Below are 14,225 nucleotides of genomic sequence, written 5' to 3' on the forward strand. Positions count from 1 at the left end.
AGATATAAGCCATGAGGATTTCAGAATTAACTGTGGCCAAAGAAAAACTTATCCTTTCCTATACACCAATATGATCCACCCTCTAGGCCGTGGAACATACTTGACACACAGGAATTTCTCTAAATCTGTAAGGTAAAAATGCAGTACAGTTTCTGCAACAATTATTTCCATGGACTACCGTCATGTAAATATGAAAAAATAGATTGGATTAGAATACAACTTGAAGAAAAACAAACAAACAATGAATCAGGCACACTTACCAGGGTATTAAGAGAAATCCTGCTGACAGGAGACCCATCGTCCAACAACCAAATACCAACATCCCCTGAACCTGTAAGAGTCTATAACAATAATGAAAAAATTCTAATTTGTAAAAAAGACCCCTCTATGGAAGCATCTGTTCTAAATCCCTCCATAGTATGTCAACTTTCCTGATGATTTAGTATAAAATTTCATTTTGCTTATGTGAAACATAAATGATTATAATGATAATATCAGTATTTCTTATTTAACAAATATTATTATCTTTAATACAAGTTAAGGAATGCATAATAATTAATGATGATTAGAAAAATAAAATAAAGATTTTTCTGGGTGGCATACTTGAGACAAGGTTTATAGTCAATCTTCATTATTCATGGGTTCCATTGTTGCAAATTTGCTTACTTGCTAAAATTTATTTGTAACCCCTAAATCAATACTCATGGCACTTTTGCGGTCATTTGCAGACGTGTGCGGAGTGGCACAACTTTGAGTCTCCTGACACACACATTCCCAACTGAAGTCAAAGAAGGTGACACTCTGCCTTCTTGTTTCAGTTCTCAGACTGTAAACAAGCATCTTTTTCACAGCCTATTTAGTGCCACATTTTTTGCATTTTTGTGCTCATTTTTTGCAATTTCTTTGTTTAAAATTGCCCCCAAGTATAGTGCTGAAGTGCTGTCTAGTGATCCTAAGTGCAAGAAGACTGTAATGTGCCTTAGAGAGAAAATATATGTGTTAGATAAGCTTCATCTAGGCATGAGTTATAGGGCTATTGGCCATGAGTTCAATGTTAGTGAATCAACGATATATAATAAATAAAAGGCATTTAAACAGAAACACATATAAAATAAGGTTATGTATTGATCGCTTGACAAAAATGTTGTGGCCAGAGACTCGAAGGAACCTTACTCTGTATTTCTCCCTAGAAGCAACGGTTCAGAATTCATTAATTCAGTGTTCATGGGGACTTTATAAAACATAACTACCATTTGGAAATTCAATGGGATTATCGCCTAATGAAAAAACCTAGAAATTTTAAGATATTCATGATTTTTATTACTTTTACTCTTTCAAATTTTAAGATATTCATGATTTTTATTACTTTTACTCTGGATCAAGACTGAAAGCAGCTTAAGGTAACTGAAATGTGATAAAATTTAAGTTTTTTTTTTGATACTAGACAGTAGATAAGATGAAAATATGGGTCAAGTTTTTTCATTAGGCGATAATCCCATTGAATTTCCAAATGGTAGTTATGTTTTATGTTTTTTGAGAAAAACATGCTTTTTCTCAGTGGTCAAAACCAGGATGTGAAACCGCATACCCTGAGGGTCTTAACCAAGTGACCATCTGCATCCTTCAAAATACACGTACTTGGGAAGAGTGCTGTCTGGGTGCTGTTGCCAACAAGACATTTTCCCAAGACAGACAAAGAAAATACAAGTAAGCATCTTGTGCCCATGATCTAAGCATCCTGTGAAACTATCTGTAATCACTAACTCTACTATTAAGAGTCAGCAATCAATTAGAGGGTAATTATTAGAATATTCATTGGTTTTCCTGTAATCGCCCTCCCTATGGTTTGGCTCCTCTTTTTATACCCTGAGAATACTTGGATAACAAAACTGCCCCAGGACTACCTGGTTCCATTTTCAATGGGCTATGTGGTTCTCCAACTGCAATTGTTTTAAACTCTTAATAAACCTCTCTGTTTTAACTTGAAACAATATTCAAGTTTTTCTCTATAACAATATGATTTCACTTTTATAAAAAGACAATAGTTATACAAACAGAAAACAATGTTCATTGGTGGTTACCAGGGATGGGCAGGGGAGGGGAGGGGGGAATCACTGTTTAGATAGTAGGCACTTGTTACTTTTGGCAACGGGAAAGGTAACCTGAATGTGGGTGAAGTGTGCACAGCTTGACCAAGGTAAATGATGTCACTGAAAAGTATACAAGAAAAAAGGACATTTTTGGTAAATGCTATGATATATATAATTTTGCAACAACAGCAAGAACAACCAAAAAAACGTGTGGTTACACATGTATATGTATGTACCTATATGTATGTATGGAAACCCTGGTGGTGTAGTGGTTAAGAGCTACAGCTGCTAACTAAGAGGTCAGCAGTTCAAATCCACCAGGCGCTCCTTGGAAACCTTATGGGGCAGTTCTATTCTGTCCTATAGGGTCGCTATGAGTCAGAAGTGACTCGAAAGCAACGGGTTTGGTTTAGTTTTATATGTATGTATATATGTGTCTGTACATATATATGTATGTACCTATACATATATGTGCAGGTATACCTACACATATATGCATATAGGTGTACATATACAGATGTATTTATATGTATATATATCTATGTGTGGAAACCCTGCTGGCGTAGTGGTTAAGTGCTGTGGCTGCTAACCAAAGGGTCGGCAGTTTGAATCTGCCAGGTGCTCCTTGGAAACTCTATGTGGCAGTTCTACTCTGTCCTATAGGGTCGCTATGAGTCAGAATCGACTCCACGACACTGGGTTTGATTTTGTTTTTTAATACGTATGTGTATGTTTATATATATTCATATATACATAATAAAGCATATAGGGAGCACAGTTAGATACTTCTTAGACATAACTAAACACCTCAAGGGATAGGTTTTCTGAGTTTGGAGGCTTAGAACCATTGCCTCGTGGGACAACTCAGTTAGTTGGCATAATGTAGCTCACAAAGTTTATGTTCTACATCCTAGTTTGGGGAGTAGTCTGAAGTCTTAAAAGCTTGCAGGCGTCCAGCTAAGATCCAATTATTGGTCTCTACTTGTCAGGAGTAAAAGAGAAAGAAGGAAACCAAAGACCCAGAGAAGAAAGTAGTCTACAAGGACTAATAGTCTACACAAATCATGACCTTATCTACCTTGAGACCAGAAGAACTAGATGGTTCCTGGCTACCATTACTGACCATTCTGATCAGGGCCACAATAGATGAATCCTTATAGAATGGGAGAAAAACATGGAATAAAACTCAAATTATTAAGTCCAGACTTACTGGACCAGTTGAGACTATCCCCTGAGACATCCTTTTAACCTTCAACCAAAACTATTCCCTGAGGTAACCTTTTAGCTAAATAATGGATTGTCTCACAAAATAAAGAATATCCCCTATGAGCACTGCGCACCTTTAAAAAATCATCTCTATGAGACCAAAAGGTCAACGATTAAAGCAAAGATGAGACAGTAATGGGGCAGGGAAACTAGATTACTGGAAATGAAACAGCCTAAATGGAAATAATGAGAAGGTTGATACTTCATAAAAAAAAAAAAAAAAAGTAACTAATGTCACCGAACAATTTGTGTAGAAATTGTTAAATGGGAACCTAACGTGCTGTGTAAACTTTCACCTAAAACACAATAAAATCTTATTTAAAAAATAAAAAACAGAATGGCTCCTAGGATCTCAATTGCTTTGGCCATTTTCAGAAGACTTAATATTATGAAGACACAATATGATGATGTCATTCCAATTGGGGAGGAGATTCTATAATGAAAGTGATTGACATCTCTGCCACACTCAGCCTCCTATTTGCATTCCCTTTGCACAAGGGCTTTCAAAGCTACCCAATTACATATGGATGGGGCTTTAAATATTAACATATTGCATCTTTAAATTCTACTGTGCAACAATAAAATATTCCTTACCATGAAATGACTGTTTCCAGGTGTAATAAAATCAATTGCCTGAAAATTTCCATCACAAGAAGCTAGGATTTTATCTAAGGTTGGCTCCTCACCAAAAGTGTAGATATAAGTAGATCCCTTTTACACATACAAAAAAGAAGAAGGAAAAAAGAAACAATGTAATTGTTGCATGTGCAGTTCAAAAAATATTTATTAAATGCCTACTGTGAGTGAGGCACTGTGTGGAAATAGGAGATCGGAAATCAGAGATCAACTCAGTAAGGCCCTGGCCTTGAGAAGATTAAAATCTAGATGGTTGATTAGTTTGGTCACTAACTGACTCATTCATTTATTTATCTGTCATCCAAAATAATCAACAAATAGGACTTTCTTCTCTCTGCAATTTCAGACATTTGTTTTTTAAATTAAAAAATAAAACAAAACACTTTTTTCTAATTTCAAAAATAATGTCTTTTTATGAAGGAAATTTTGGGAAATGTGGAAAACCAGAAAAATTGTTAAGATTAATTAAATCCTGCCATATACTGGCTACACCATGGTAGGCACAAATTAAAACTTTTAAATAAGCCTCTACAGAAAGAGGGAGGGGTGGCCAAAGATTATTTATCAGTCTTGGCTCCCAAATTCACCTCTCAAAAAACTATCCTGTAATTGTAATAGTTAAACAATATTATAAACATAACTAAGAGGAAGACCCTCAATGAGATGGATTGACACAGTGGCTGCAACATTGGGCACAAGCATAGGAACAATTGTGAGGATGGTGCAGTGTTCCATTCTGATGTGCATAGGGCCACTGTGAGTCAGAAACAACTTGATGGCACCTAACAACAACAACATCCTCCATTTCGTGATATAATGTAGTCACCTCCATGATGTGATTTGATATGATCAGTCAGTGGGTTGTAAGGTGCGTTTCCTTGGGCATGTGGCCTGCATCTAATATAAATGGACATTCTGGCAAAGCTCGCTGGCTTTTGTTTGCTCTGGATCCTGCATCTGGCTTCTCATAATCTGACTTCCAGTTTGGTACTTGAGCCAGCAGCCTGCCATATTGCCTGCCAATCTTGGGATCCATGGGCTTCTGCAACCTGTGAGCTAGCAATCTGCCATCTGACCTGCCAATCTTGGGTTCGTTAGCTCCTGCAGCTACGTGAGTTAGGAGAAGCCTCCAGCCTGACTGATGTCTGACCTACAGACTTGGGACTTGCTAGCCTCTACAACCACACGAGTATATATATATATATATAAATACATACACACACTTCACTGGTTTTGCTTCTCTAGAGAACCCAGCCTAAGACACCCCCTTTCTTCTCTTACAGACTCCTTATTTTCCTTAGAGAACCATGCATGCTCCCAATCTCAGTCTATTTTTTGGTGGGCTGACTCTACCGTGGGTCCAAAGGTGGGCATGTAACTCAGACCTGGCTAATCAGGGCTTAGAATCCTCCTGGCCATAGTGATTGACCTGGGGTAGACAGGCAACTCAAGTCAGCTCAATGAGTCTAAATTCCAGGACATTTGTTCCAGTTGGTATCTTCTCGCCAGGTCACCAAAGGGTAGAGATATAAGGTGGAGCTCCAGATGGTCTCTTGGCAACACAGGGGAAAGTCTGCCTGGCAATGGAGCCAGCAGAGAGGAAATAGAGCCAAGAGATGGAAGGAAAACAAAGACCAGTGGCATTGTGGGAGGTCAGATAAACTCTTTGCCCTTTCAGTCACATGCACAAAAATCAACCAACCAACACATAAGAGTCCCTTTAACACTGGGCTTTTTTTTTTCTTTTCATTTGCAACCTAAAGAGTCCTGACTAAGAGAGTATCATTATGCAGCATACTGTACCCTTCATTCATGTCATACAACAATGATAATAATTTTATATGAAAATTGCAAGTCAAGAAATCACCGTCTAACATACCTTCTCTGTTTGAATCAGCAACATTTTGTAATTGGGAGAAAACGTAAGATGCTCCACAGGCTCTTCTACCTCAGTAAAATCCTGTACTTTGTAACTTGAATCTTTAATAAGAAAAGAATACACAAAGCCATCCTAGACACCAAAAACAATGAGATAAATGCAGAAAATCAGTCTCAGTCAATGCATAGTATTGATTTTCCTCATTAGATATGCTAAAGCTTACTGATTATCATCTACTGCTTATATTTGAAGTCCTCTTCTGTGTTTACATTATCTAGAATGTCCCGTCTCCTGGACTTTATTTAGATAATTTTTAACCATGTTCTCTGGTCAAGGTTCAATTTTATCTCTTTCATGATATATTTTTTGACTACTTAAAATTTTACAAATTGCTTTTTTCTTTGAATTTCTTTAGCATCTATCTTCTGTGCCATGTTCCTCATTATCAAGGAGGTGGAACAAATAAGACAGAGTTTACTGTGTAGATTATGTATAGCAATCTCCTTACTTCAAAGGACACCAACTATCCCTAACGTATCATTCTTTAATCATTGTGCATTTTTTGTATCACTTAATGACCCAAAGGTAGGGAGCATACCTATAATTTCATTCATATCCTCCTCACATACAGTGCTAGGAACATGGCATGTATTCAGTAAAATGGGTTGATTGATTGTTAACTTGGTTGTAAAATATTTAGGATAAATTGACTACTCAAGAAGAACTTGAGTTAATTTCACAGTAGTGAAGAGGATTTGAGCAAATTCACCCATCATTTCTAGATCAGATCTCCTAATGACTAAGTGTAGGCATTTGTGAGATGGCTGGGTTCAGATGCTTGGGACCTGGGTAAAAACATGCAAGGTGCTTTCACCAAGCCCATCATCATTCCTCATGTCTCACAAAAGCAGAAGCTCCAAAAACTCCTTTAAACTAGGTTTTAAAAAAAATCACCAAGGGTGGCCTTGAAGAGGACAAGTGTCACAAAAGGCCACAAATGTAGACCAAATGTAGGAGGGAGGAGTCCATTGCAAGGCGTGGGAAGGGCATTAAGGACAAATGTAGGTATACGAGCTCCAGGATGCTCCTTCTTGGTAGAGATACATCTCTCACCTGAAGTCCTTGCCTGGCTGCACTCAGGGTCCTGGAGATGTAATCTGTGGCAATGGAATAGACAAAGCTAACAGTGGATTCCGGATAGCCACCAGTGGACCTTTGATTTTAGTGTAGGTCTGTCTGTCACAAACCACACTTACAATAGCCTGGAAAAATAACTATGGTCTGACACCTTTTCATATTTTCTGAAGTTTTGCAGTGTAATAAATGAAAGAGCATAGGCTTGGAGTTTGATACAAGTCCCAGCTCCACTTACTTGCTGCTGAATGCTGTAAGGCTCAATTCCTTCATCTCCATAAGGGGGATAGCAATAGTTCCTACTTGATAGGGTTGTTGTGAGAACCGGTAAGATAATACAATAAAGTATTTAGCCTGGTGCCTGGCATAAAGCGAGTACAAGTAAATGAAGAGTATTAATACTAATTTGAATACGAACAATTACAATATTATAGATGTAACTTAAATGGGCACGCCCAACAGTCTAAGCTCAAGCTTAGACAAGAAGTTCCAAATTCATGTTTGACAACCTAACATGTTAAGTGAACAAATGGGCATGGAATTGGGTAACAGATATTAGATGTTTGGACAGGGGTGGATTTTTTAATTGTATTTGTATTTATTTAAAATAAGATAGGTATATGGTAGTTCATTATACTGTTCTTTCTACTTTTTAATGTATTTTAAATTCTTATTAATGAAAGTTGTTTTTAAATAGCATCAAAAAGGAAACAATATTATATAATATACTGCAGAACCAGACATCCCAAAACATGGTTCATGACACTAAATGGCAGCAAAAGGAAATTGTATATTTTCTTAAAAATAATTAAGTTTGAAGAAAAAAATACATTACTATTCCAGAAGCCAGTACGCCTTCTTTCTGATATGCCAAGGTGATTGGAGTGATGATATTTCTTCTGTCTTTTAGAAAAGAAAAACAAAGTAAGGCAGGTGACAGATAATTAAAAGTAATCTCATTTGCTCTCATGTTGCTGTTGTGTGCTATCCAGTAGATTCCAACTCATAATGACCCCATGTGACAGAGTAGAACTACCCCATAGGGTTTTTTAGGCTGTAATCTTTTTTTTTTTTTTTTTTTAGGCTGTAATCTGTGTGTGTGTGTGTGCTCTGGTTGAAAGTTTACAGAGCAAATTGGTTTCTTATTAAACAGTTAACACACAAATTGTTTTGCAACATTGGTTGCCAACCCTGAGATGTGTCAACACTCTCCCCTCCTCCACCCTGGGTTCCCTGTTTCCATTCACCCAGTTTTCCTGTCCCTTCCTGCCTTCTCGTCTTTGCTTTTGGGCTGGTATACCCATTAGTCTCATATACATGATTGAACTACAAAGCACATTCCTCACGTGAGTTATTTTTGGCCCTATAGACCTGTCTAATCTTTGCCTGGAGGGTGAACCTCAGAAGTGACTTCAGTACAGAGTTAAAAGGGTGCCTGGGGGCCATGTCTCAGCATTTCTCCAGTCTCTGTCAGACCAGTAAGCTTTGTCTTTTTTTTTTTTTTTTGAATTTTTTCTATATTTTTCTCCTGCTCTGTCTGGGACCCTCTATTGTGATTCCTGCCAGAGCAGTTGATGGTGGTAACCGGGCACCACCTAGTTGTTCTGGGCTCAGTCTGGTGGAAGTTGTGGTAGTTTTGGTCCATTAGTCCTTTGGGCTAATCCTTCCCTTGTGTCTTTGGTTTTCTTCATTCTCCTTTGCTCCAGCTGGGATGGGACCATAGGTGTATCTTACATGGCAGCTCTCAGGCTTTTAAGGTCCCAGGCACTACTCACCATAGTCAAATGTAGAACATTTTCTTTATAGACTATGTTATGCCAATAGAGCTATATGTTCCCTGAGCCATGGTCCCCAGCCCTCAGCCCAGTAGCTCAGTCCCTCAGGGCTTTTGGATGTGTCTGTGAAGCTTGGGTTTTTTTTTTTTTGGGTGAAGCTTCTGTGACTTTGGCCTGGTCAAGTTGTGCTGACTTCCTCAGTATTGTTACTGTCTTACCCTTCACAAAAGTTACCACTTATCTATTATTTAGTTAGTGTTTTTCCCTCCCCACCCCTCCTTTTCCTCATAACCATCAAAGATTGTTTCTTTCTCAGTGGAAACACTTTCATGTGTTTTTATAATAGTGGTCTCATACAATATTTGCCCTTCTGTGATTGACTTATTTCACTCAGCATAATGCCCTCCAGATCTCCATGTTGTGAGATGTGTCGCAAATTCATCGTTGTTTTTTTATCATTGTGTAGTATGCCATTGTGTGTATGTATGATTGTTTATCCATTCATCTGTTGATGGGCACTTAGGTTGTTTCCATCTTTTTGCTGTTGTAAATAATGCTGCAGTGAACATGGGTGTGCATGTCTATTCATGTGACAGCTCTATTTCTCTAGAAAATATTCCTAGGAGTGTGATTGCTGGATCATATGGTATTTCTATTTCTAGCTTTTAAAGGAAGCACCATGTTGTTGTTTTTGTTAGGTGCTGTCGAGTCGGTTTTGACTCATAGTGACCCTGTGCACAACAGAATGAAACACTGCCCGGTCCTGAGCCATCCTTACAATCGTTGTTATGCTTGAGCTAGTTGTTGCAGCCACTGTATCAATCCACCTCGTTGAGGGTCTTCCTCTTTTCCGCTGACCCTGTACTCTGCCAAGCATGGTGTCCTTCTCCAGGGACTGATCCCTCCTGACAACATGTCCAAAGTATGTAAGAGGCAGTCTCACCATCCTTGCTTCTAAGGAGCATTCTGGCTGTACTTCTTCTAAGACAGCTTTGTTCGCTGTTTTGGCAGTCCATGGTATACTCAATATTCTTCACCAACACCACAATTCAAAGGCGTCAACTCTTCTTTGGTCTTCCTTATTCATTGTCCAGCTTTCACATGCATATGATGTGACTGAAAATACCATGGCTTGGGTCAGGCACACCTTAGTCTTCAAGGTGACATCTTTGCTCTTCAACCCTTTAAAAAGGTCCTTTGCAGCAGATTTACCCAATGCAATGCGTCTTTTGATTTCTTGACTGCTGCTTCCATGGGTGTTGATTGTGGATCCAAGTAAAATGAAATCCTTGACAACTTCAAACTTTTCTCCATTTATCATGATGTTGCTCATTGGTCCAGTTGTGAGGATTTTTGTTTTCTTTATGTTGAGGTGTAATCCATACTGAAGGCTGTGGTCTTTGATCTTCATTAGTAAGCGCTTCAAGTCCTCTTCACTTTCAGCAAGCAAGGTTGTATCATCTGCATAACGCAGGTTGTTAACGAGTTTTCTTCCAATCCTGATGCCCCGTTCTTCTTCATATAGTCCAGCTTCTTGTATTGTTTGCTCAGCATACAGATTGAATAAGTATGGTGAAAGAATACAACCCCAACACACACCTTTCCTGACTTTAAACCAATCAGTATCCCTTGTTCTGTCCGAACAACTGCCTCTTGACCTATGTAAAGGTTCCTCATGAGCACAATTTAAGTGTTCTGGAATGCCCATTCTTCGCAATGTTATCCATAATTTGTTATGATCCACACAGTCGAATGCCTTTGCATAGTCAATAAAACCAGGTAAACATCCTTCTGGTATTCTCTGCTTTCAGCCAGGATCCACCTGACATCGGCAATGATATCCTTGGTTCCACATCCTCTTCTGAAACCAGCCTGAATTTCTGGCAGTTCCCTGTCGATATACTGCTGCAGTCATTTTTGAATGATCTTCAGCAAAATTTTGCTTGTGTGTCATATTAATGATCTGTAATTTCCACATTCAGTTGCATCACCTTTCCTGGGAATAGGCATAAATATGGATCTCTTTCAGTCAGCTGGCCAGGAAGCTGTCTTCCATACTTCTTGGCATAGACAAGTGAGCACCTCCAGCGCTGCATCTGTTTGTTGAAACATCTCAATTGATATTCCATCAATTCCTGGAGGCTTGTAGCGCCATATTATTTTCCAAAATGGTTGTGCCATCTTGCATTACCACCAGCAGTGCATAAGAGTTCCAATCTCCCCACAACTTCTCCAACATTTGTTGTTTTCTGGGTGTTTTGATTTGTGCCAGTAATGTTGGGGTGAGATGGTATCTCATTGTAGTTTTGACTTGCATTTCTCTAATTGCTGGTGATCAGGAGCATTTCCTCATGTGTCTGTTAGCCACCGAATGTCTTCTTTGGTGAAGAAGACATTTTTTAATTTAATTATTTGTTCTTTTATTGTAGAGGTGTTGGATTTTCCTATATATTTTAGAGATTAAACCTTTGTCGAATATGTCGTAGCCAAAATTTTTTCCCAGTCTGTATGTTCTCTTTTTACTCTTTTGGTGAAGTCTTCTGATGAGCGTGTTTAATTTTTAGAAGGTCCCATTTATCTAGCTTTTCTTCTGGCCTGTGTGCATTGTTATGATTTGTATCCTGTATATGCCATACATTGGGGTCCCTAGTGTTGACCCTATTTTTTCTTTTGTAATCTTTCTAGTTTTGGGTTTTATATTTAGGTCTTTGATCCATTTTGAATTAGTTTTGTATATAGTGTGAGGTATGGGCCATGTTTCATTTTTTCTACAGATGGACATCCAGCTTTCCCTGCACCATTTGTTAAAAAGACAGTCTTTTCCCCATTTAATGGACTTTGGACTTTGCCAAAGATCAGGTGCCCATAGGTAGACAGATTTACTTCCAGGTTCTTGATTCTATTCCATTGGTCAATGTGTCTATCGTTGTGCAAGTACCAGGCTGTTTTGACTACTGTAGCTGTATAGTAGGTTCTGAGGTCAGGTAGTGCTGGGCCTCCTACTTTGTTCTTCTTCAATAATGCTTTACTTTATCTGGCGTCCCTTTCCTTTCTATAAAAAGTTAACGATTAGTTTTTCCATCTCGTTAAAGAATGCTGTTGATATCTGGATTGAGATTGCATTGTATTTGTAGATTTCTTTGGATAGAATTGACATTTTCACAATGTTGAGTCTACCTATTCCATGAGCATGGTATGTTTTTCCATTTATGTAGGTCTCTTTTGGTTTTTTGCAGTAGTGTTTTGTAGTTTTGTTTGTATAGGTCTTTTATTATGTCCCTGGTTAGATTTATTCCTATGTATTTTATCTTCTTGGAGGCTATGGTAAATGATATTGCTTTCCCGATTTCCTTTTTGTAGTTCTCTTTATTTGTGTATGGGAATTCAACTGATTTTTGTATGTTTATCTTGTATACTGCTATTCTGCTGAATCTATTAGTTCCAGTAGTTTTCTTGTGGAGTCTTTTGGGTTCTCTATGTATAGTATCATATCATCTGTGGATAGGGATAGTTTAACTTCTTCCTTATGAATTTGGATGCCCTTTATTTCTTTTTCTTGCCTTATTGTTCTTGCTAGGACTTCCAGCACAAGGTTAAATAGGAGTGGTGATTAAGGGTATCCTTTTCTTGTTCTCATTCTCAGGGGAAAGTTTTCAGCCTCTCTCCATTGAGAATGATGTTGGCTGTTGGTTTTGTATAGATGGCCTTTATTATGTTAAGGGATTTCTCTAATCTTATTGAGAGTTTTTAGCAGGAATGGATAAGGGACTTTATCAAATGCCTTTTCTGTATCAATTGAGATGATCATGTGATTCTTTTATTTATGTGGTAGATTACATGATTGATTTTCTAATGTTGAATTATCCTTGCATACCTGGTATGAATCCCACTTGGTCGTGGTGTATTATTTTTTTGATAAGATGCTGAATTCTATTGGCTAGAATTTTGTTGAGAATTTTTGCATCTATATTCATGAGAGATATTAGTATGTAATTTTCCTTTTTTGTGAGTGGTGTCTTTGCCTGGTATTCATACCCAGGGTTATGCTGGTTTCATAGAATGAATATGAAAGTATCTTTTCCTTTTCTGTGTTCTGAAACAGTCTGAGTAGTAATGATGCAAGCTCTTCTCTGAATGTTTGGTAGAATTCTCCAGTGAAGCTACCTGGGCCGGTACTTTTTTTGTTGGGAGTTTATTTTATTTTATTATTATCATTTCAATCTCTTCTCTTGTTACAGGTCTGTTCAGATTTTCTACCTCAGTTTGTATTAGTTTAGGTAGGTAGTGTGTTTCTAGAGATTTGTCCATTTTCTCTAGGTTTTCAAATTTGTTGGAGTACAGTTTTTCATAGTACTCTGTTATAATCCTTTTTATTTCATTTGAGTCTGTTGTAATGTCCCCCATTTCATTTCTTATTTGGGTTATTTGCTTCCTCTCCTGTTTTTCTTTTGTCAATTTGGGCAGTGGTTTGTTGATCTGGCTGATCCTTTCAAAGAGCCAACTTTTGGTTTTCTTGATTCTTTCTATTGTTTTTCTATTCTCTATTTCATTTCTTTCTGCTCTGATCTTTAATATTTCCTTTCTTCTGGTGGCTGTCGGTTTCTTTTGCTGTTCTCTTTCTATTTGTTCAAGTTGTAGGGCTAAGGTTTTGATTTTGTCCCTTCTTTTTTGATGTGTGTACAAAAAAAAAATTTTTTTTTTTCTTTTTTACCTATTGCTATAAATTGACCTCTGAGCACTGCCTTTGCTCTGTCCCAAAGGTTTTGGTATGATGTTTTCATTCCCATTTGATTCTAGAATTTTTTTTATTCTATCTTTGATTTATTCTATTACCCAGTGGCTTTTAAGCAAGGTGTTATTCAGTTTCCATGTAAATGATTTTTTTCCTTGCTCTTCCTGTTATTAATTTCTACTTTCATGGCACTGTGATCAGAGAAGATGCTTTTTATTATCTCAGTGTTTTGGATTTTGTTGAGGGCTGCTTTGTGACCTAAGATGTGTTCTATTCTGGAACAAGTTCCATGTGCACTGGCAACAATGTATATTTTGCTGCTGTTTGGTAGAATGTTCAATATATGGCTATGAGGTCAAGACGGTTGATTGTGGCCTTTAGATCTTCTGTGCATTTGATGAGTTTCTTTCTAGATGTCCTATCCTTTACCAAGAGTGATGTGTTGAAGTCTCCTACTATTATTGTGAAACTGCCAATTTCTCTTTTCAGTGCTTTAGAGTTTGTTTTATGTATTTTGGAGCCCTGTCATTGGGTGTATATATATTTACTATGGTAATGTCCTCATTATGGATTGCCCTTTTAATCATTATACAATGTCCTTCCTTATCTTTTATGGTGGATTTTGTTTTAAAGTTTATTGTGTCTGAGATTAGTATTGCCACTCATGCTTTTTTCTGGTTGCTGTTTACTTGATACATTTTTTTCTTTACCTT

The 14,225-nt window shown here is 37.6% G+C and overlaps 1 protein-coding gene across 4 annotated transcripts in view; it reads right to left on the reverse strand.

Moving 5' to 3' along the window:
* Positions 1 to 14,225, reverse strand: part of CFAP43 (cilia and flagella associated protein 43) — a 109,496-nt gene that overhangs the window by 66,345 nt on the left and 28,926 nt on the right. For all 4 annotated transcript variants that reach the window (XM_049856118.1, XM_049856119.1, XM_049856117.1 and 1 more), the window contains exons 7-10: positions 7,841 to 7,908; positions 5,872 to 6,003; positions 3,951 to 4,067; positions 261 to 341 (exon numbers count right to left, since the gene is read on the reverse strand). In XM_049856118.1, the coding sequence (XP_049712075.1) occupies positions 261 to 341; positions 3,951 to 4,067; positions 5,872 to 6,003; positions 7,841 to 7,908 (398 nt within the window). The remainder of the gene's footprint in view (positions 1 to 260; positions 342 to 3,950; positions 4,068 to 5,871; positions 6,004 to 7,840; positions 7,909 to 14,225) is intronic.

The sequence above is a fragment of the Elephas maximus genome, chromosome 16 (assembly GCF_024166365.1).
Source record: "Elephas maximus indicus isolate mEleMax1 chromosome 16, mEleMax1 primary haplotype, whole genome shotgun sequence".
NCBI lineage: Eukaryota > Metazoa > Chordata > Mammalia > Proboscidea > Elephantidae > Elephas > Elephas maximus.